Genomic DNA, 24038 nt, shown 5'->3' on the forward strand with positions numbered 1-24038 from the left:
CCCATTGTGGATTCAAGTTTTTCTATTCTACCGACAATTTTTGCTGTTGTCCAGTCATCTCAGTTGTGTCTGACTCTTCATGACCCCATTCAAGGTTTTCTTAGAAAAGATACTGGATTGGTTTGTCATTTCCTTTTCCAGTTCATTTTACAGATGAGGAAATTGAGGCAAATAGGGTTAAATAACGTGCCCAGGTTTACTCATTGGTAAGTGTCTGAGGCCAGATTTGAACTCAGGAATATGAGTCTTCATGACTCTAGGCCCAGCACTCTGTCCACTGTGCCACCTAGCTGCCCAGTTTCTGCTGTGCAGGTCCTAAATTCTGCTTTCATGATTCTTATTTCTCTCTTAGATGATTTGGGAGCATCTTGCTGTGGTTCCATATTCTCTTGAGGTTCCATCTACATTTCTCACCCGTAGCTGTGTATCCATTTAGAATGTATTGTGGACTAGAGACCATAGAATCTTAGTGCTAGTGGGGACCTCAGAAATCATCATCATCATCATCATCATGATAGCTAACATTTATATAGTACTTTCTGTGAGCCAGGCATTTTGTTAAGTGATTTACAAATATTATCTCATTTCATCCTCATAACAACTCTGGGAGGTGGGTGCTATTATTACCTCCAATTTACAGATAAGGAAACTAAGGCAAACAGAAGTTAAATGACTTGCTCAGGGTCACACAACCAGTAAGTGTCTGACTCCAGATTTGGACTCAGGTCTTCCTGACTCCAGGTCTGGAGTTCTATCCACTGTGCCTCCAGCTCCCTGTGACCTAAGCTAGGTCATCTAGCCCAAACCACATTTGAGCACAAACCCTCTTTACAAAATCCCTAACATGTAGTCATCCAGCTTTTATTTGAAGACCTCTAGAGATGGGAAGCTCCCTTTCTCCTGAGTCAGCCCATTCTGCCTCAGGACCAATCACTGGGAAGTTTGGTTTTTGTTTTTGTTTTTGTTGTCATATGAAATGGAAATCTGCTTTGATTCCACTTCCACCTAGAATTTCTAGTTCTGTCCTCCAGGGCTGAACAACACAAGCATAAGGTTGGATGAGAGGCTGCATAGTGTGGCAGAAAGACTGGTGTCAGTAGGCCTGGATTTGATTCCTGGATCGACCACTTAGCTAGCTATGTTGTAAAAACAACTCTAGAACAATGGGATTGAACTCAGTGACCTCTAAGGTCCCCTCTAGTTCTAAATCTGTAATGACTAAAGTACATCCCTTCAGATAGGGGAAGACATCAACCACGTTTCTCTTAAGCCTTTTCTTTTCGAGGCTAAATCTATTTCTTTCACTGGGTTATGGTCATATATCTGAATCTCCAGGCCCATTGTGATCTTCTTCTCCCCTCCTACGAACATTCTTCAACTTACAAAATGCATTTCCTAAAACGTGGCACTAAGAACTGGATGAAGAATTTGAGGTGTGGTGAACAGGGCAGAGTAGAGTGGGTATACCTCCCTCATTCCACAGACTGTGCTTCTGGTCATGTCTGAGGTCACATTAACTTCTTGGCCATTAGAATTAGCCCTAAAGGCAGGCCAACTGGACCCCATGATCTGAAGGGGTAAAAGGGAATATTCCTGTATCCCATAAAATGTTGTCCCTATTGCCCTGCCACTGACCCATAAAATTCTACCAGAATTTCTTAGAGATAGAATCTTAGAGGCAGCTAGGTGGCACAGTGGATCAAGCACTGTACCTGGAATCAGAAAGACCTAAGTTCAAATTTGACCTGAGACAGTTAGCTGTGTGACCCAGGGCAAGTCACTTAATTTCAGTCTGCTTCAATTTCCTCATCTTTAAATGGAGACGATAATAATAATAGCACCTGTCTCCCAGGGTTGTTCTGAGAATAAAAGGAAAGAATATTTGTAAAACACTTTGTAGATGCCAACAAGCTGTATAAATATTAACTATTATTATTATTATTATTATTATTATTGCAACTAGATATTTTTTCTTTTGGGGGGGAAGGCTTTGTTCCCCATTAAAACACTAATTTCTCTGGGTGGGCTATCTCACACATTATGTAATTATTAGTCATTTACACCTGAGTGGAGGTCTCTAGTGGTGTGTCCCAAGGAAAAGAAAGGGAATAATCATTAATATGGCACCTACTATGTACCAGGTGCTTCTTATGAATATTATCTCATTTGATCCTCACATCAACCCTGCAATGTAGGTGCTGTTATTATCCTCATTTTACAGTTGAGGAAATTGAGGCAGGCAGAAGTTAGGTCACTTGCCAAGGATCTGTCTTTGACCATGTGTTCTCAAGCATTTTTATCAATGATTTGGATAAAAGCAAAGATGGCGTGCTTACCAGATTTATGGATTACATACATGAAGCTGGGAGTGATGGCTAACACATTGGATGATAGATTTAGCATCCTAAGTGATCAAATGATCTCTTAGTTCTAAGTGATAGATCAAATGTGATAAGATGGAATTTAATAGGGACAAATGCAATGTCCTTATCTGGGTTCAAAAAATCTACTGGGTGAGTAGTCGATTGGAGATGTATGTGAAAAAAAAATCTGGATTTTTGGACTGCCAACTCTTGGGCAGCTAGGTGGTACGGTAGATGGAATACTGGACCTGGAGTCAAGAAGAGTTGAGTTCAAATCTGGCCTCAGATACTTTTAGCTGTGTGACCCTGGGCAAGTCACTAACCTCTGTTTGCTTCAGTTTCCTCATCTGTAAAATGGAGACAATAACAACACTTACCTCTAAGGGTTGTTGTAAGGATCAAATGAGATAATAATTGTAAAGTGTACAGTTCCAGGCACATGGTAAGTTCTATGTAAATGTTAGCTGTTATTATTAATTAAATTTGAGTCAACATTGTGGCATGGCAGCCAAAAAAATCAATTAATAGGCAACATTAATAGAGACCTGGTGTCCACAGAAAGGGACATAGTGGTCTGGTTAGGCCGCCATATCTGCAATGCAGTATGTTTAGTCCTGAGTGACACATTTTATGAAGAACTCTGGCATGTCCAGAGGAATGTGACCAAGATAGTGAGGAGATTGGATACCATATTCTAGGAGGTAACTAAGAATGTTTAGCAAGATGAAGAGAAAATGTGTGGGGAACATGGCAGCTGTCTTCAGGTATCCCAAGGGTTGTCATGTGGAAGAAGGATTAGCCTTATTTTACTCAGCCTTAGGGAGCAGAACTAGGAGGAAAGGGTGGACAATGCAGATTTCTGCTCAAGATGAGGAAAACCTTTCTAATGGCCAGAAACATTCACATTATAGAGTAGATTCCTGCTGGAGCAGGGATTGAATTTGTTGATCTCTGATCCCTGCCAGGGATGCCACAGGGAGATTCCTGCATTGGCTGGGAGGTTGGGATAGAAACTGTGTAAAGTCTCTTTTGGCTCCTAAGATTCTTTAATGAGTATTTGTCTCTATTTCTTCCCACACCTCGAATTTCACAGGTCTTTATACACCTGATCAGCATTAACCAGCATCGACCTCAGTTCCTGAAAGCTCAATATGAGGTGAAGGTACCCCAAGACACTCCCCCTGGGTTAGAGCTCCTCCGAGTCCAGGCCACAGACCAGGACAAGGGCAAGAGCCTTGTCTACACAATCCAGGGAAGTGTGGACACCCGTAGTACCAAGTTTTTCCAGCTTGATCCAAGCAGCGGCTCACTGGTGACTGTGGGAAAACTGGATCTGGGCTCAGGGCTTAGCCGCCACGTCCTGACTGTCATGGTGAGTCCTCTGGGAAGTACAACTAGATAGAACCTTGAAGGAACTGTTGACCCTTGAAGGGTGTATTTCATGATAAGAGCAATAACTATAATAATAATATAATGATCCATTATTTTGCTAACCTACTTTATCCTTTACAAAGTGTTTTCATGTCTATTATCTTCTTATATTAATCCTTATGCCACCTCTATGAGAGTGGAAGAATAGGTACAGTTGTCTTCATTTTAGTAATGAAGAAACTGAGGCACAGAGAGGTAAAATGATGAATTATTGGTGGAGTGAGGGTGGAGGGCTAGGTCTTCTGCCCCACAGTTCACTTCTCTTTCTATACTATCCTGACTTGGAGTTGAATAGTAGAACCTGAATATTTGAGCCCAGAGCCCTAACCCAGGCTCAGTTCAAGGCAGTGGGTCTTGGAATGGTAACCTTTAATTTTCATAAAGAAAGTAACAGCTTACTGATTAAGCTGAGGATTCCTTTATAGACCAGAACATAAGCCTCCTTGAAAAGTAGGGAAACCCATCGTCTACAAAGATTTATTCTTAGACAGCTAGGTGGCAGAGTAGGTAGAGTGCAAGGCCAGGAATCAAGAAGATCTGAGTTCAGATTCAGATACTTACTGGCTGTGTGACTCTGCCTCCTTCAGTTTCCTTATCCGTAAATTAGGAATAATAATAACACCTATCTTCTGGGGTTGTTTTGAGGATCAAATGAGGTAATATTTGTAAAGTGCTTTGCCAACCTTAAAGTGCTATATAAATGTGAGCTATCACTCATTTATTTATTTATTTATTTTGAAGGCAATCGGAGTGAAGTGACTTGCCCAGGGTAACATAGCCAGTAAGTGTCTGAGGCCCCATTTAATCTCTGCCTGACTCTAGGACCAGTGCTCTATCCATTATGCTAGCTATTATTACTGTCTACTATTATTTGTATCAAGTGAAACAGACTCAGCCTTAGCCACCCAGAAATGTCCCATCTGAAGAGGAGAGAAAAAGACTCCGGGGGTTCTAGGATGTTATAATGTTTGCTGTCATTGTATAGATTAAGGTATACAAGGACGAATTTTCCAGTTTTCTCCAAGTCACCATAACTGCAATTTGGACAAATCACCACAAGGTGGACAGATATAACCAGATATCATAGCACATTTCTACTTTTTAAAATAAAAAAATCATATTTTTATTTTAATTTTTAAAGTTAAATTTTGCTTTTAAACTTATCAATATTCTCCACAAATGAGCAAATAGAAAATTAATCTTCAAGTGAAATAATAAAAACTAAACTTCTTCAATTTTAGTACGGAAAATACTAATATAATAACTTTTATCAAAACAATGTCATTAACAATTTTTTGCCCTTTTGGTCCTTTTCCCATTTGCATACTTATAAAGTTCTCTTCCCCCCCCCTTTATATTTCATATGGTTGTAGTCGGTGTGTTGACAGCTTTTTATATAAGAACAGAACTATTAAAACAACTGAGCATAGGGAGAGGAGAAGGAGGGTGACTAGACATGTGGTTTCACTGGGATAGGAAAGTCCCTCTACCAATGGAAGTCGGCACCTTCTCTGAAACAGTGTCAGAGAGTAGCCAGAGGGGTTAAATCTTGTCCAGTTTCGCACAACAGAATGTGTCAGAGGTGCAACTTATACTCAGGTCCCCCTGGATCCGAGGCTGGCTCTCTTAACCTGCTACACTCTACTGCCTCTGTAGCAATCACTAATTATCATATTTATAAAAGTAACAAAAATTCCATCAACATTGATGAAAGGAACATGGCACTGTTTTAAATGAGGAATAGATCCTGCCTTCAGGGAGCTTGCAATATAATAATGGTATGACGCATGCACACAAATAAGATGACATACGGGAAGTGCAGAGGGGAGGGCTCAAGAAAATTCTATGAGTCTGATTAGTCACTTCTAGCTGGGAGAATCAGGGAAAACACTTCATGGAAGACATGTCACCTACACTGAGTATTGAATGAGCAGAGGCTTTCTCATAGGATTTAGAACTAGAACCTTTGTTATTCAGTTACGTCTGACTCTTCAGGACCCCATGGACCATATCATGCCAATAGTATCCATGGGGTTTTCTTGGCAAAGATACTAGAGTGGTTTGCATTTCCTTCTCCAGCGGTTTAAGGCAACTAGAGATTAAGTGACTTACCCAGAGTCACACAGCTAGTAAGTGTCTGAGGCTGGATTTGAATTCAGGTCCTTCTGACTCCAGGCCCAGCACTCTATCCACTGAGCCATTCAGCTGCCCAAAAGGGACCTTAGAAGTCATCTAGCCCAACCCCCTCATTTTACAAATGAAGACACTAAGGTCCAGAGAAGGGTAGTAATCTGCCCAAGTTCTAATAGATAATTAGTAACAGAGCTTGATTGCAACTCCAAAGCCAGTACTTTTTCCATTACATCAGTGGTTCTCAAACTTTTTTATTTCAGGATCCCTTCACATTCTTTAAGATTATTGAGGACCCTCCAACTAGCTTTTGTGTATGTAGGCTATATCTATCAATATTTATGGTATTAGAAATTAAAATGTCTTAGTATTGTGAAAATAGTTTTGACCTTATGGACCCCCTGAAAGGATCCTGGGGAGCCCCCAGACCACACATTGAGAACTGCTATATTACATATGTGTTCCTGTACTGGGGGACAGGCTAGGGACATTGTGGTCTATCTATGAGATAAGGGACCTAGGAAAGAGGAGAAAAAAAAAGTGACCAGATCCAAACATGCCCTTATCTTTCTGATTCAAAGGCCTTCTCAGTATTTCCAATGGAATCTGACTTTGAGGTGTCCCTTACTCTAGGGGCTAGCCCATGTCATCATTTTTTGTCTGAAAGTGACCCCAAATCCAGCCTCAGCATTGTAGAACTATGCTTCTGCATTTAGGCTATGATGACTAAAAATAGATGCCTAACAATCTAGCAGGCCTAATAATGATTGCCTTTTGACCATTTTCTTTCTTACATGCCCAAGTTTCTTATGAAAATTTCAATAGTTTTAGCATTTTTACCCCTAGGAACAAGATTGTTTAGGCAATGGTGACAACAGTGTCTGTACCTTAAACTGCCTTAAACTTCCAGTGAAGTACCTTCAATTTCCAGTTCTCTAGCTTCAAGAATCCCCCATGGCTGATAATTTATTTGGTTGGGTCTCCTCTAGTACAAAGCAGCTAGGTGGTGCAGTGGATAGAGTGCTGGGTCTGGCATCAGGAAGATTCATCTTCCTGAGTTCCAATCTGGCTTAGACTCTTATTAGCCGTGTCACCCTGGGCAAGTCACTTAACCCTGTGTTACCTCATTTACAAAAAGAAGGAAATGGCAAACCACTCCAGTATCTTTGCCCAGAAAACCCCAAATGGGATCATAAGAGTTGGACACAACTGAACAATAACAACAAGAACTTTTAGCATCAAAGACATTCAGCATATGCCAGATGCCACCCAGATCTGTCACAACCCTCATCTTATACCTTCTAAGCCTTGAAGCAGCAGAATGTAATGGAAAGATCATTAGATTTGAGTCAAAAGACCTGGGCTTGAATTATGGCTTGTTACCATTCTTGCCTACTCTCCTCCCCAACATCCAACTTTGGGCTTCAGTTTTCTCATCCATAAAATTAGGAGGTGGAAATAGATGATCTGTAAAGTCTCTTCCAGTTTGAAATACTTTTACTTTTTAATCTCTTTGAGAGAAAGAAATAGCGAGAATGAAACTTGTGAGCCAACTTACAAATCCACATAGAGACACGGAGAAAAAAAAACACATGGAAAACCAGGATTTCTACTAGGCAACAGTCTATCTGTAACACACCCCTTCCCACTACCCCCAAACTTCCAAAGCCTGAACTGTATCAGTCCCCAACAGAAGTTCCCATGTAATCACAGACATTTCTCCCTTCTCCCTCAAAGCAAAACATACCAAGCTGTGTTGCATGAGGAAAGCAAGATCAGTCTTTTAACCAAAAGTCAGACTACCTCTGACTACATTTCAAAGTCAAATGCAAATGGTTCTGATCTGTTTCTCTTTTCTTCTCTAACATAGAAATATACAATGTCAGAGTTGGAATATTGGACAATTAAATATTGGACATAGAATTTAGAGACTAAGATAAGGAGAGGAGATTCTCTGTCCTTGCCCTCCTCCCCTTCCCAGGTATGGAAGATAGCATGAGGAAAGGCACAGAGATAGAATAAGGCAATATGAGAAGGGATAGGGATGTTAAATGGGGCCAGACCTTTGGACCTGGAGTCAGGAAGAGTTGAGTTCAACATGACCTCAGACACTTACTAGCTGTGTGACTATGGGCAAGTCACTTAACGCTGTTTGCCTCAGTTTCCTCTTCTGTAAAATAAGCTGGAGAAGGAAATGACAAATCACTCCAAAGTAGCTTTGCTAAGGTAACCCTCACAAGGGTCACAAAGAATCAGACATGACTGAAACAATTGGACAACACGGATGGTAAATATTACAATTCAACTGGACTATAAAATACACAAAGGTGAACCAAATCTGGAAGTAAGACTAGAAAGAGAGTCTGGAGACAAATTATGGAAGGCCTTGAACATTAGGAAAAGGCAGTTAGTCAGTAGTGAGCCACTGAAGATTTCTAAGCAGAGAAATTATATGAGCAGAGTAAGTTTTAAAGGAATAAAAAAACCCTAGCTACAAATAAGAGTTTTTCTCACTAACCTTTTGTTATCAATCACTGCTTAATTTAATCCAAGTTTTCACCAAGTTGTAATAGCTCTAATTCACTATGTATTTTCTGACTTAGAGTCTCTTTAAGATTTGTTCATTGCTACTTCAAGAACTTCTTAAGACAGCTTGCATCGCAAGCTCTTGCAAGTGGTTTCTATCCAGCCTTTGATCTTTCTCTCTAGTAATATATACTTTCAGTTGTCTATTTATATCTTTTTAGAGGGAAAGCCTTTTTAATTTCCCTGCTTCTCTTTCTTGTGGCCCAGCAGAAAGAGATTTTCCTTATGCTACCTGCTATTAATCTGATCCTCCTTCTTTGGAATTCTAGGTTCGGGATCAGGAAATACCTATCAAGAGGAATTTTGTATGGGTGACTATCCAAATAGAAGATTGTAACCTCCACCCACCTAGCTTCACCCAGCTCCACTATGAGACAGCTACTTCTAACACCGCTGCCCTGGGCACAGAGCTGTTGCAGGTCAGAGCTCTGGATGTCGACCGAGGATTTAATGGCCAAATTCAGTACTCTCTCCAGGCAGGTGAGCGGCTTAGTGGGAGGTTTAAAAGTGGATGGATCGCTGGAGAACCATACAAAGGCTTGCTTCAGAATCTTAGACTTGAGAGCAAGTCTAGAATTACCTTGAGCAAAAGGAAACCCCAGGTAGTAGAGCCAGAATTGAGCAAGTCAATGAATTTCTGAGTCAATAGTAAATTATAACACCAAGGCTGTCTTTGGTACCCATAAGGACTTGAATTAATACTCCTACACCAATAAAATCACAAATCCTTGAAGCATTAAGGTAGGCGCAGGTTTACATGCATACAGGTAGGCATGCAGGCAACCCTGCGCTCTCGAAGGCTATTCCAGTGGAACACGAGGCCTGGTAGGTGCCAAAAGGGCTGGAAAGGCTATGAGTAGGGGCCTATTGACAGACATTGTATCAGTTGTCTGAAGGATCAGTCAAAATAAGTTCAGAAGAGTTATGTACTTCCTTGATGGAGGGGGAATACCATGCTGACAGAGTCACAGAATCACAGATTCTTGAAGTATTTGAAATTAAGTGTAAAACATGAACTCACAGATACACATATATGCATTGGAGCTCTTCCAAAGCTCTTCCACTGAGGCAGCAGGGTGGTGCAGTGGATAAAGCACTGGACCTGAAATCATGAAGACACGAATTCAAATCTGGCTCCGGACTTTCCAGCTGTGTGATCTTGAGCAAAGTCACTTAACCTCTGTTTGCCTCAGTTTCTTCACCTGTAAGGTGAGAATAAAAACAGCACCTACCTCTCAGGGCTGTAGTGAGGATTAAATGAGATAATATTTGTGAAGTGTGTAGCACATTTCCTGGCACTTAGTAGGTGCTATATAAATGCTTAATCCCTTCCCTTTGAAATACCTATGTTGTCATGATTTTCACACTAACAATTTTCCTATCTTTGCTGCAAAGATTCATGATAGCCTTGGTTTTTCAATGTTAATTAGTTAATTCAGGATTTATTATTAAATATCAACTCCATGCAGGGAATTATGCCAGGCACTGGGGGTGCTAGAAGTAAATGTCAGATTCCTTATGCTGATATTCAAGACCCTCCACAGTTTGATGGCCTTTGACATTTCCAGAATGACTTCATATTTCTTTTCTCCACTCACCCTGTCCTCCAGCCAAAGTCAGTGACTCTGTCTCTTGACGTGCTCTGGCCCTTCCCATTCTCTACCTTTCCTTATGCTGCTACTCAGAATATCCACCCTCTTCCTTTTCTCCTATTGGATACTTCCTCATCCTTTAGCAATCTTTTCACCTTGGACTTCACATAGAACTTTGCTTTTTTACCTCCACGATACCCTTATCGCGTCCTGTCCAACATATGATAGGCACTGCCATATGTGTGCATGATGGTTATTTAGGTTTGTGTGCTGTCTCTCTACTAAGCTTTGTATTTCTCCTAGCACCAAGCATAGGGAAGGGTGGTGGGAAGGAAATAAACATTTATAATACCTGGCATTTACCCATGCCAGGTATTGTGCTAAAATGGTTTACAAATACTTCATTTGAGCCTTACAACAACCTTGGGAGGTAAGTGCTGTGATTATCTCCCATTTTACAGTTGAAGAAACTGAGGTAAATAGAGGTTATGTGACTTGCCCAGGGTCACACAGCTAGTAAGTACCTAAGGCCGAATTTGAACTCACGTCTTCCTGACTCCAGACCCAGTGCTCTATCCACTATACCATCCAGTGACCTCACTGAGCCACAGTGCTCAGTCCATTATAGGTACTTAGCAAATATATGTCAAATTAAATTACATTATATTGATTTGAATGAACAAGACACTTAAGTATCTTAGGGTCTCAGTCCTGAAGGTAGAGAGAAGAGTATTCACAGATAAATGTAATACAAATTAGAATATGACAAATGCATACAAGAAGTATGAAAGGCATCCTGAAGGGGATCTCTCTTGAGTTGGACCCTGATGGAAAGATTAATTGTCCCCAGCCAGAGGTGGTAGGAAGAGGGAAGAAAGCATTCAGGGAATAGAAAACAGTTTCATCAAAGGTATGGAGGCAGCCAAGTGTAGGACATTTTGGGGGGAGAGGGGAAGAGTCTTGTAACATGGACTTAATGAACTGGGAAAGACTCATAATATTGATTGGACCTGGGAATGCTTTCGTGGCCCAGTTTACTTATGGCCTCCTCTGTAAAGAGAAGTCAGGGTTGTCTTTTGAAGGCACAACAAATTTCATGTGGTCTTATCTTTTATTTCAGGGAACAGTGAGAGTTTCTTCAGCATTGACTCCCACCTGGGAATCATCAGAGTGGCTCAAAAATTTGACCTGATGCCGCAGGACCAATACATGCTAACAGTGAGGGCTGAAGACCAAGGGTCCCCCCCACTGCATGACGTGGCCACAGTGACAATTTATATCCACCCCTCTGACCACAGTGCCCCTGTATTCTCCATGGCTGAGTATTTTGCAGAGATCCCTGAATCAGTCGCCACTGGCTCTCCTCTTCTCATAGTCTCGGCCGTGAGTACCTCTGAAGTCACCTATGAGATGAGAGAGGGAAACAAAGATGGTGTGTTCTCCATAAACTCCTATTCTGGCCTCATTTCTACACAGAAGAATCTGGACCATGAAAAGGTCTCCTCTTACCAGCTAAAAATTCGTGGCAGCAACATGGCGGGGGCCTTTGCTGATGTCATGGTGCTTGTGTACATAATTGACGAGAACGACAATGCACCCGTTTTCATAAATTCTTCTTTTGTAGGCCATATCAGTGAAGCTGCTCCAATCCACAGCATGATTCTGGGTGAATACAATCACCCTCTTGTGATTCGTGCAACTGATGCTGACACAGACACTAATGCCTTGTTGGTCTATGAAATTCTAGAGCGGGAAGCCTCAAAGTTTTTCAAAATCGATCCCAATATGGGGACCCTTACCACTGTGATGAAGATGGATTATGAGTATATCCCCTCTTTCAGCTTTAGCATCCATGTCCATGACCAAGGAAACCCCATCTTGTTTGCCTCCAAGCCTGCCAGGGTCACAATCCATGTTAAAGATATGAACGATTCTCCTCCAGTGTTTTCAAAGCTTATATATGAGGTGAAAGTCTTGTTGCCAATCCATCCAGGGATGGAGCTCCTTCAAGTGGAGGCCACTGATGCTGACTCAGAGGTGACTTATAGCATCATTGCTGGAAATGCCAACGATGCTGTCTTCATTCACCCAGTCACTGGTCTCATCTCTGTGGTGGATGTGGCTCTTCTGGGTCATTCTTGTGACCTCACCGTGAAGGCTTTTGATGGCTTACACTATGATACCTCAGTGGTGAAAATTAACTTGACTGAAGCTCCTATTACCACATTAAAATTTGATCATGATGTCTACACAGTAACTGTGAAAGAGAACTCCTGGGACACAAAGGCTTTGATCATTCTAGGTGTTCATGGCAGTCAGCTGAATGATACCCTCTCTTACTCTGTCTTGAATGGAACAGACATGTTCAAAATGATCCAGTCGGTGGGTGTGCTTCAAACGAAGGGTGTGGCATTTGACCGTGAGCAGCAAGATGCTTATGAAGTGGCTGTGGAAGTGAGGGATGATCGCCACCCCCCAAGGGTGGCCCAAGCTGCAGTTAGGGTCTCCATTGAAGATGTCAATGACAATCCCCCTGAGTTCAAGCATTTGCCATATTATACAGCTATTCAAGACGGTACAGAACCAGGAGATGTCCTTTTCCAAGTGTCTGCCACCGACCTGGATATGGGAGCCAATGGGGCCATCACATACGCATTTGCAGAGGATTATGTGTATTTCTGGATTGATCCCTATCTTGGAGACATTTCACTCAAGAAACCTTTTGATTATCGAGCCTTAAATAAATATGCCCTGAGAGTCATTGCTCGGGATGGAGGTAACCCACCTCTGCAGGCTGAGGAAAGTGTGCTTGTCACAGTGAGGAATAAATCCAACCCACTATTCCAGAGTCTTCATTATAAAGTCCAAGTACCTGAGAACATTGCACTCTATACCCCCATCCTTCACACCCAAGCTCGGAGCCCAGAAGGACTACGGCTGATCTATAACATCATGGAAGAAGAGTCACTGACGCTGTTTACTGCTGACTTCAAGACTGGTGTACTGACTGTGACAGGTGCATTAGACTATGAATCCCAGACCAAGCATGTATTTACTGTTAGAGCCACCGATACAGCTCTGGGGTCCTTCTCTGAAGCTACAGTGGAAGTCCAGGTAGAAGACGTCAATGATAACCCTCCTGTTTTCTCCCAGTTGGTCTACACTGCTTTGGTCTCAGAGGGCTTGCCTGCTCAGACCCATGTGATCCAACTATTGGCTTCAGACCGGGACTCTGGTCGGAATAAGGATGTCTCTTATTGGATCATGGAGGATGACTCTGAGGATTCCTCATTCTTCCAGATTGATGAAAGCACAGGGGAGATGTCCACAGCTCAGGAGTTGGATTATGAAACCCAGCAACAGTTTCATGTGAAGGTAAGAGCTGTGGATAATGGGGTACCCCCACTCAGTGCGGAAACCCTCGTCATTGTCAATGTATCAGATGTCAATGACAACCCACCTGCTTTCAGGCAACCTCAATATGAGGCCAACGTAAGTGAGCTGGCAACCTGTGGACACCTGGTGATTAAAGTTCAGGCTCTGGACCCTGACAGTGGGGATACCACCCGATTGGAGTATCTGATTCTCTCAGGCAACGAGGACCGGCACTTTATTATCAACCGTACATCTGGAATTATTTCCATGTTTAACTTCTGCAGGAAGCACCTAGATCCTGCTTACCTCCTGAAGGTAGCTGCTTCAGATGGAGTCTTTAGGACTGCTGTACCAGTGTATATCAACACCACGAATGCCAACAAGTACAGCCCAGAGTTTCATCAGCACATCTATGAGGTCGAATTGGCAGAAAACGCTGAGATAGGAACTAAGGTGATCGAGCTATTGGCTGTCGACCCAGATGATGGGCCCTATGGCACCATAGATTACACCATCATCAACAAACTGGCTGGTGAAAAGTTCTCTATCAACTCCAGGGGCCAGATAACTACCCTGCAGAAACTGGACCGAGAAAACCCAATAGAAAAACTCATGCCCATTAAGGTCATGGCCCGGGATGGTGGAGGCAAAGTGGCTTTCTGCTCTGTGAAGACCATCCTCACAGATGAAAATGATAACCCACCACAGTTCAAGGCCTCCAATTATACTGTTTCCATCCAGTCCAATGTCAGCAAGGGCTCCCCAGTCATTCAGGTGCTAGCATATGATGCAGATGAAGGTGCTAATGCAGATGTCACCTACTCAGTGGATTCAATGGAGGACTTGGCCGAAGAAGTCATTGAGGTCAATTCAGCCACTGGTGTAGTCAAAGTCAAAGAGAGCCTAGTTGGGTTGGAAAATCAGGCATTTAACTTTAAAATCAAAGCCCAGGATGGTGGACCTCCTCACTGGGACTCTCTTATCCCAGTAAGACTTCAAGTGGTCCCTCATGAAGTAACTTTGCCCAAATTTTCTGAGCCTTCATATACTTTCTCCGTATCAGAAGATCTTCCTGAGGGGTCTGAGGTTGGGCTAGTTAAAGCAGTTGCTGAAGATCCTATCATCTACAGTTTGGTGAAAGGTACAACCCCTGAAAGTAATAAAGATGGTGTCTTCTCCTTGGACCAGGAAACTGGGGCTCTGAAGGTGAGAAAGCCTATTGATTATGAGACAACAAAATGGTACCAGATTGATGTGATGGCTAATTGTTCCCACAAGGAGACTGGCTTAATCACCTTGGCTTCTGTCAACATCCAAGTGAAAGATGTCAATGATAATAAGCCTGTCTTTGAAGCTGATCCATACAAGGCCTTCCTCACAGAGAACATGCCAGTGGGAACCACAGTCATCCAAGTTAGTGCCAATGACCAGGACACAGGTGTTAATGGTGAGGTAACATATAGCCTGGCTCTTGAACAGGGAAATGCAGCTGCTGAACTCTTTGCCATCAACAGTGAGAATGGCTGGATTACCACACTCCGGGAACTGGACTGTGAAGTGCAAGAGACCTATAGATTTTATGTGGTAGCCTCTGATCATGGCCGGACCGTTCAGCTATCTTCCCAAGCCTTGGTGGAAGTCACTGTCACAGATGAGAATGACAATGCCCCTCAGTTTGCCTCTGAGGTCTACAGAGGGTCAGTGATTGAGAATGGTGACCCTGGAGAACATGTGGTCACCCTAAGGACCCTGGATGCAGATATTTCAGAGCAGAACAGGCAGGTCACCTGTTACATCACAGGTAAGGTCACCAGGCCTGGCTTGGATATAGAGCAGTGTGGTGGAGAGAGCCTTGGATTAGAAGTCAGGTGACCTGGGTTCTAGTCCTGCTATTGCTACAACTTCACAATGGGACTTTGGTGGGCAAGTCTCTGAGCCTCAGTTTCTTCCCCCTGTAAAAGACGATAGTGATCTCACAGGTATATAATTGAGGATCTAATCAGTTAATGGAAGTGATCGCATTTTGCTTCATTCTAGTTAGGACAGATCCTATATACACAGCACCCCCTGCCCCCATGGTCATTACTGTTTTTATTTATGATGTTTCTCCTGCTTGAAATACTCTGTCTCTTCTACCCTCCACTCACCTCCAGTCCCTAATTTGTCCCTCTTCTCTCCCCACTGCCCTACTTAGGTCCTTCTTACTTCTGAATTCCTAGAGATCTTTCTATCTATACCTAATGCTGTGGTCTCATAATCAGAATATTCTCATAACAAGTCTTTTCAGCTGGAATGCAAGCTCCATGAGGACAGGAACCATATCTTCTTCAGTATCCCTTAGTCTAGCACAAGGCTAATCACATGGTAGATACTTAATTAGCATGACAGAAAAACTTTTAAGATTTGAAGGCATGACTCTTTAATGGTGGAATGTTGTGTTGCATGATTTGTATAGCTTTTTTTTTTAATTCATGGTCTCATTTCTCCTTATAACACTCATGTGAGTCAGAATGAACATTATTATCCCCACTCTTGATGTAAAGAAACTGAGACCCAGTAAGGGGAAGTGATTTCCTAAAATCTCACAGTGAATTAGTGATTCTAACTCAAACTGGGTTCTCCTGAATTCTAGGTCATGCCTTTTTCTACACGACTGCAACATGCTGCCTCAGTTAAAATACCTTTCCATTCCCTCTTGCATCCCCACCATCCTAATGTTCCAATGAGCACATGCTTCTCCCAATGTACAACCCTGGTCTCCCCAGCAGTGGGGGATATTCTCCCAGCATTGGGTCTGAATGCCAAACATGACCTGAAGATATTCCCCTTATGCTTCTCCTACCTCTTTCCACCATTACATAGGCTTTAAAGGAAGGGGCATGCTCAGTGCTCAGAGAACCTCAGACCAGCATGGCTCTATCTAGACCTATGAGTTGGGGCTACTTTGCTCCTGTCTCCATCAGCCTGACATGGTATAGCCCTCTATCTGACTTAGAATTTCCACCCCTCGAATCCATCTCAGAGATTAGACCCAGAACAGGGCAGAAATGTCTGTCTTCAGAAAGAGGGAAGGACCCTGGTTGGGAACTTGACCTGCTCTTGAGACCTCCCATTAGCAGAAATCTGTTTGCCATAGTAGCCAGGCACAGTATATAAACTGGTGAAAATTAACCAGACAGATGTCCTTGTCACCTTGTTATAATTTGACCAGGATGTCTACAGGGTAACTGAAAGAAAATTCCCAGGACACATATATGTAAAGCTGGAAGAGGCCTCAGAGGCCATCTAGGCCATCTAGAACCCCCTTATTTTAAAGATGAGGAAACTGAGGTTCACAGAAGTCGATTTACCCAAAGTCACATAGTAGGTAAGCTTTGTAGGTGGTATTTGAACTAATTCGACTTGGATCCTGACTCCAGTCAATATCCTTTCTGTTGTCCCACATTGGTCATTCTGGGTATTCAGGGTAGTTAGATGAATGACTCCCTTTTTTCCCTTAGTCTTGAACAGAAACTCTTGAAGCCGGAAAAGACTTTTAGACCCAAATGAATGAAATTCTAATAGCAGAAGTTTAGGTACGTTGACACAACCCTAAAAATGGCACTAAGCAATTGGTCACCTTCATAAAGTGAGCTTAGTCTTCCTCTCTTTCCCCTCTTCCCTTACCAAGCATTGCTCCCTGGCTCATGAGGTCCTGTCTTGTCTCTCCAGAGGGAGATCCGCTGGGCCAGTTTGACATTAGCCGAACTGGGGATGAGTGGAAGATCTCCACCAAGAAGGCGCTAGACCGGGAACACATTGCCAAGTATTTGCTTAAGGTGACAGCATCTGATGGCAAGTTCCAAGCCTCCACCCCTGTGGAGGTATTTGTCCTAGACATCAATGACAACAGCCCCCAGTGCACACAGGTGAGAATCTCCAGAAGGAAGAGGAGATGGGCAGAGGAGGGGTAAGGGGAAATGGGAAAGGATGGGGAAATAAAGAAAAATGAGAAGAGGGAGTAGGAGTAGGGAAGAGGATGGTCTCTAGTGGAGTGACAGGCTCTGTTCTATTTTTCATTTTTATAGATGACTTGGATGAAATCTGACATGTCATGGTTATTAGATTTGCAAGCAACATGAAGCTGGGAGGGTTGGCTAACATGCTAGATGACACAATCTGGTCTAAAAAGATCTTAACAGCCTAAAATGATGGGTCAGAGCTAAAAAGATGAAATTTAATAGAGACACACTTTAGGTCCTCACTTTGGTTTAAGAAATCAGCTGTGCAAATTGCTGCAAGATGGGGAAAACATGGATGCATGTGGCAAACTTGTGAGCACACTACAAAGCTGCAAGCCCAAGCAAAGTGACACAGAAGCCAAAATGTTAACACAGTAGACTTCATTAAAAAAAAAAAAAAGATTTGCCCAGAACAAGTTATGCCTCTGCCCTCCATCCTGGCCAAGCCATATCTGAAGCCTTGTGTTCAGTTAGCACTGGTTGTTGTTGTTGTTGGGTGGTTAGCTCTGGTGCCACATTTAGGAAGGAAATTGATAAGTTGGAATGAGTCTAGAAAAGGGTGACCAGGATGATTAGAGGACTGGACACCAAAATGGTGAAAGTAATGAACACCAAGGTATACAAAAGTAGATTGAGGGAATTGGGAATACCCTGGAGAAGAGAAGACTTGGCATTAGGTGTAAGGGGAGACCTGACAGCTTGTCTTCAAGAACTGTATAAAAGGAATCAGAATCATTCTATTTGGCCCCAAAGAGCAGAACAAGGACTAACAGGTGGGAGTGACCTACAGACATTTTGACTAAATATAAGCAAAAACTTGCCCTCGTGTGGCTTTGGCCAGCACAGTGCTTCTAACTTTTTGGCTTCAGAAACCTATTACACTCTTTTTTGGGGGGAGGGGAGCAATTAGGGTTAAGTGACTTGCCCAAAGTTACACAACTAGTCAGTGTCTGAGGCTAGATTTGAACTCAGGTCTTCCTGACTCCAGGGCCTGTGTTCTTCCCTAAATGTGCCACCTAACTGCCCCTCATTACATTCTTAAAAATTCTTGAGGAACCCAAAGAGCTTTTGCTTACACGTACTATATCTTGATATTTACTGTATTAGAAAATAAAACTGATAATTTAAAATATTTATTAATTCACTTAAAATAACTAATAAACTCACTGTGTGTTAACATAAATAACATTTTAAATGAAATATAATTGTATTTTCTATGAACCAAAAAATTTAATGAGGGGAGTGGCACTGTTCACATATTTTTGCATATCTTTAATATTTAACTTTATAGAAGACAGCTAGATTCTCATATCTGCTTCTGTATTCAACCTGTTTTGATATATTATGGTTGAAGTATATGAAGAATATCTGGCCTTACACGGATATGCAGTTGGAAAAATGAATATTTTAATAAACAAATAGTGTCTTAGTATTATTTTGAAAATAGTTTTGACTTCTTGGACTTCCTGAAAGAATCTTGAGGATCCCCTGAAAGGGTCTTGGAGGACCCCAGTGGTTCAAAGACCACACTTTGAGAATTGCTGGTTTAGATGCAGTGAGTTTTTCTTCTAGATGATCACTTGATGGGGATACTATAGAGAGGATTCCTGATCAGGTACCTGCTGTATTAGATGCCTCTGGGAGGGGGGGTCCCTTACAACTTAGAGGTTTTGTAATTGTAATGGACATAGTGAGAAGACTGGAGAGGAAGGAGGACAAGAGAAGAGAGGGCAGAAGAGAGAATAGGGTGAGAGGCAAGGGAAGACAAGAGGAAAAGATGAGAACAGAGAGGAGAGGAAAGGAGGGGGAGAAAGAGAGAGGAGCTAGAGTAGGAGAAAAAGGAGAGATGCAACAGGATAGGATGGGAAGAAAGAAGAAGGGGGATCAAGGAGAGTAGAAAATTAAGAGAAGAGGGGAAAGAGAGAGAGGGAGAGGGGGAAAGGGAGGGAAGAGGACTGGGACAGGAAGGAAAGAAGTAAAGGTAGAGGGGAGAGATAGAGAAAGGAAGAACAAAGCAACCAGCTAGACCTTCTTCCCTAGAGCCTAGTTACCATTCTCTCTGTTTTCTATTGCTCCTTGATCTCATCTGATCTAATGTGGCATCTTAGCTTCTTGTGCTCTTTGGGAAATTACCATGGCCTTTTATACCCATTAGAGCCTCCCCAGTCACCCATCTGCTGATCAGTTGTCCAGGGGCCTTATCTGTTACCTCCTTTGCCCACGAACAAACTATCTACAGCCACTACCTTGTTCCTCAACCAGACTCAATCTGGGACACACCTGGGAACTGGTCAGTATGCTTGAGTGATGGGAGCAGGGGCAGGTGGGAAGTGAGGAAATCCCATGTACTAGCCGAGGCCCTATCCAGCTTCTATCTATGTTGCACTTCTCAGAATTCCTTACTCCTCTGCCTGAACTTTCAAACTCTTGTTAAATGAGTCCTCCATCCTTCCCTTGCCTTGACTACCTTTCCTCCTTCCTCCCACCCCTCCTTCTCGAACATGGGGTGTTTCGTGATTGGAAGGTGAGGGAATTCCAAGGCCATCCAACCAGCCATCCCTGGGAAAAACAAACACAGTGCCTTTTGGGTGGAAGAGAATGGAACCTGGGCAAGACATCCAACCTTCCTTTTGGGAAAGGAGACCCCATGGACTTGTTGATTTATTTATTGAGTTGTTGTTGATGAGCAGCTTCTACCTCTACCTTACCTGGGTGTGGAGTTGCCAACCACAGGGCATGTGGAGGCAGTGGTGGTGTCCACCTTGTGCCTAACCAATGCCTACCAGATGGGAGAGGAGCCTGGCTGGCAGGCTATTTGTGCCAGAGGGCTGATGTCCAAGAGAAAATTGGGTTCTGTCCAAGTTTGGCCCTCATCCCATACTGATGTCACCCGCATCTCCCCGGGCAGTGCCAATTCCTAGTGTTCACTGAGTGTGAACTCAGGGCCAGCCAGCCAAGTGTTTGGCTTTGCCATATTGGCATTGCTGAGGACCAGACCTGGAGGAAGCTGTAGACCTAAGCAGCTGAGGTTCTGAGGTAGTGAGGATGAGGTGGGGGAGAGATTAACTTAAGGGTGGAAAGACCGGGGAAAGGGTGTTGCTTGGTTTGGAATTTCTTTGTCCCCACTCCCATGAGATATAGCTCAATATCATCTCCATCTCTACCTTACAGGTACTGCCTACATTCCCCTCCCTTCTTCCCAACTCTCAAAGGGCCTTTTGTGGGGTAGCTTGGAGGGTGTTTCCCCCACACTTGGACAGCACATACTGTCATGTGTTCATCATGACATGTTGGCTGGCCCAGTAATGAATGCCTTCCTATCTCCCTCTATCCTTCCTTCTCTCTTTCTCTTTACATTCTCTATTCTCTGATTCGGTTCTTATTCTGTATGTCTCCTCTCCTTCCTCCTCTGCATCTTTCATCTTCTCTTTCTGTCTTCTCTCTCTCCTTTTCTATCTTTGTCTTGTTTCCCTCCACTCTCTTCTCTCTCTCCTCTCCTCTTTTATCTCTCCTTTCTTTTTCTTCTCTCTCTTCCTTTTTCTCTCCTTTCCTTCTTCTCTTTTTCTTTCTCTCCTTTCTTCTTTCGCTTTCATTACTCCCTTTCTTTCTCTACTTTCTTTTTTAAAACTCTTTTCTCTCTCCTCTTTCCCCTCCTCTTTCTTCTTCTTCCTTGCTTTCTCTCCTCTCTTTTTTCTCTCCTTTTTCCTTCTCTTTTCTCTCTCTCCTCTTTCCTCTACCGCCTCCTCCTCCTTCTCTTTCTTTTTCTCTCTCTTTGTTTCAGATTCTCTACTCTAGCAAAGTTCCAGAAGACATGCTCCCAGGACACTTTATTTTGCAAGTCACTGCGACAGACCTGGATACTGGTGTCAATGCTCAGGTCACCTATTCTCTTCATGGTCCTGGTGCTGATGAGTTCAAGCTGGATTCTTATACAGGTAGGATCCCTGTGTTAGAGGGAAGTTATCTGAACCAATACTTACTGAACACATGCCATTCGAGGCTTTGCAAGAAAAACGGAAAAGGAGGACAAGACAGATTCACTGCCTTCAAGTAGTTATGCCCTCGATATATGCCCAACTTTGATATTGTTACTCCTCTGCTCAGTGGTTTCCTGTTGTCTACCAAGTAAAGTTCAGAGTCTCTTACTTGGCATTCAAGGCCCTCCATATCTGTCACCACCGTACCTTTCTAGCTCTATCTCACAAACTCCATCTCTCTATACTCCCAGCAAACCAAACTACTCATTTTTCTAATAAATTCTCCTTGTTTTCTCACCTTCATACCTTCATTCACACTAGACTTTATCCCTTAAATGCCTGGGTCTGACCCTCTCTCTTTTCCCTAACCTATTGATATCCGACCCATCATTCTAAAGCTCAGCTCAAATGTTAGTTCTTCTTTGTGGGTGCCCCTCACCCCCGCTACTGCCGACCCAGTCAGTCATGACCTTTCTTTGCTTCTTCTTTTCTTGTATTAATAATTGTAGAGAAAAGAGCTAACATTTATATGGCACTTGAAAGTTTGCAAAGAATTTTCCATACATTATCTCATTTGATCCCTGCAACAATCCTGTGAGGCAGATGCTATGATTCCCCCCATTTTACAGATGGGGATAAATAAGGCTAAGAGTGGTTAAATGACTTCCCTGGGATCACACAACTAATCAATATCTGAGCACAGATTCAAACCTAGGTCTTCTTGACTTCAATTCTAACACTCTACCCATTGTGCCACCTTGCTACCTTATACATTTACCACATATTATTTTTCATCATAATTATTTATAAAAAATATTTTTGTTCAGACCTATGGTTTTATTATCATAGGGAACTACTATTATAGAAACTCCATTCATTGATATAAATACAATGATAAAAATAAGGATAGTTATAGCTAACATGTCTATAGTACTTTAAGATTCACACATTGCACATCTATATGCATTACCTTTCATTCTTTAGCCAGACTATGAGGTCCATGAAGTCAGGGACCATGTCTTAGCTAAACTTTGGTTCTCTACCCCAGCAACTAAAACAATGCAAAATCATGTAGTAGGTCCTTAATAAATATTTGTTGAATCAGGCAGATGAGAAATATGAATGAAACAAGAATTTGTTAATGATTAATAATAAATAAATAACATTATATGGCCTCTACTGTGTTCCAGGCTCTATGCTAAACAAGGTTTACAAATATTATCTCATTTAATTCTCACAACAATCCTGTGAGGTAGGTGCTCTTATTATGCCCATTTTTACAAATGAGGAAACTGAGCAAACAGAGGTGAAGTGACTTGCTGAGGGTCACAGAGCTAGTCAGTGTCTGGGGCCAGATTTTAATTCAGGTCTTCCCGACTTCAGGCTTATCACTCTATCTACTACACCACCAAGATGCCTAATAGTACAAGACGGTACAAAGACAACATATTCTTAAGTACAGGATGGTATGAATTGTGTATTCAGTAAGAGTCAGTGTTTTTGTTGTTGTTTAGTTGTTTCAGTCGTGTCTGACTCTTCATGACCCCATTTGGGGTTTTCTTGGCAAAGATACTGGAGTGGTTTGCCATTTCCTTCTCCAGCTCATTTTACAGATGAGGAAACTGAGGCAAACAGAATTCATTGGAGGCAGAGGTAAATGCAGGCTGGAACAGTAAGGGAAACCTTCATGGAAACAATAGTATTTGAAATGAGCACGAAGGCCAAGTAGGAATGGATAGGTGTTATCAATGACTCACTGTGCGCCTTGGGATGAATCATTTACCCCCTTTGGCCTCAGTTTCCTCCCATGTAAAACTAAGGAATTGGATTAGGTAATTTTTAAACTACTTTTTTTGCTCTGATATTCTAGAGTTGTTTGATTTTATGACAATCCAGGAGACAATAGGGAGTGATTGCAGGTTCTTAAGATGTGATGTAGTGGAAAGAACACTGGTCTTAGCTTTGCCAATTACTAGCTTTGTGACCTCAGACAGGCTAGATCATCTTTATGTGCCTCAATTTTCTCATCTGTAAAGTGAGGGGAATGTAATGAGTAAGGTGCTGAACCTGAAGCCAGGAAGACTTGGGTTCAAATCATGACTCACTCAGTTATTAGCTGTGTGGCCCAGCACAAGTTACTTAAATTCTCTGGGTCTCAGTTTCTTCATCTGAAGAGTAGGTGATGGATTTCAGTGACTGCTGTGGTCCTTCCCAGCTCCAAATTCCTGATTCTGTGCACTAGGTGGCCTCCAAGTTCCTTACCAACTCTAATATTCTATCATTAGGACAGGAAGAAAATAGTACTGCAGGAATTTTAATCTCATACCACAATTCTTCCCTTTCTCCTTTCCCCTGCAATAAATGTGTGGGCTTGCTAGCTATACTAAATCAGTTACCCTTGCTTTATTGCTATTTCCTCAGTTGGAGGTTAATAACTTTTTAATTTTTCAAAACTTAATTTAGTTTTTTCAATAACAAAATTTTATCTCCCTCTCACCCCCTTTAAAAAAAAGGAAACAAAACCCTCATAACAAATATATATATACATATATGTATATATATATATATATATACATATATGTA

The 24038-nt window shown here is 42.3% G+C and overlaps 1 protein-coding gene across 3 annotated transcripts in view; it reads left to right on the forward strand.

Moving 5' to 3' along the window:
* FAT2 (FAT atypical cadherin 2) overlaps nucleotides 1-24038 on the forward strand; it is a 111491-nt gene that overhangs the window by 54534 nt on the left and 32919 nt on the right. For all 3 annotated transcript variants that reach the window (XM_027841806.1, XM_027841807.1, XM_027841808.1), the window contains exons 8-12: nucleotides 3457-3735; nucleotides 8780-8990; nucleotides 11223-15278; nucleotides 17189-17385; nucleotides 21260-21413. In XM_027841806.1, coding sequence (XP_027697607.1) covers nucleotides 3457-3735; nucleotides 8780-8990; nucleotides 11223-15278; nucleotides 17189-17385; nucleotides 21260-21413 — 4897 coding nt within the window. The remainder of the gene's footprint in view (nucleotides 1-3456; nucleotides 3736-8779; nucleotides 8991-11222; nucleotides 15279-17188; nucleotides 17386-21259; nucleotides 21414-24038) is intronic.

This window comes from Vombatus ursinus, unplaced genomic scaffold (genome assembly GCF_900497805.2).
Source record: "Vombatus ursinus unplaced genomic scaffold, bare-nosed wombat genome assembly UNPS02014863.1, whole genome shotgun sequence".
Taxonomy (NCBI): Eukaryota; Metazoa; Chordata; class Mammalia; order Diprotodontia; family Vombatidae; genus Vombatus; species Vombatus ursinus.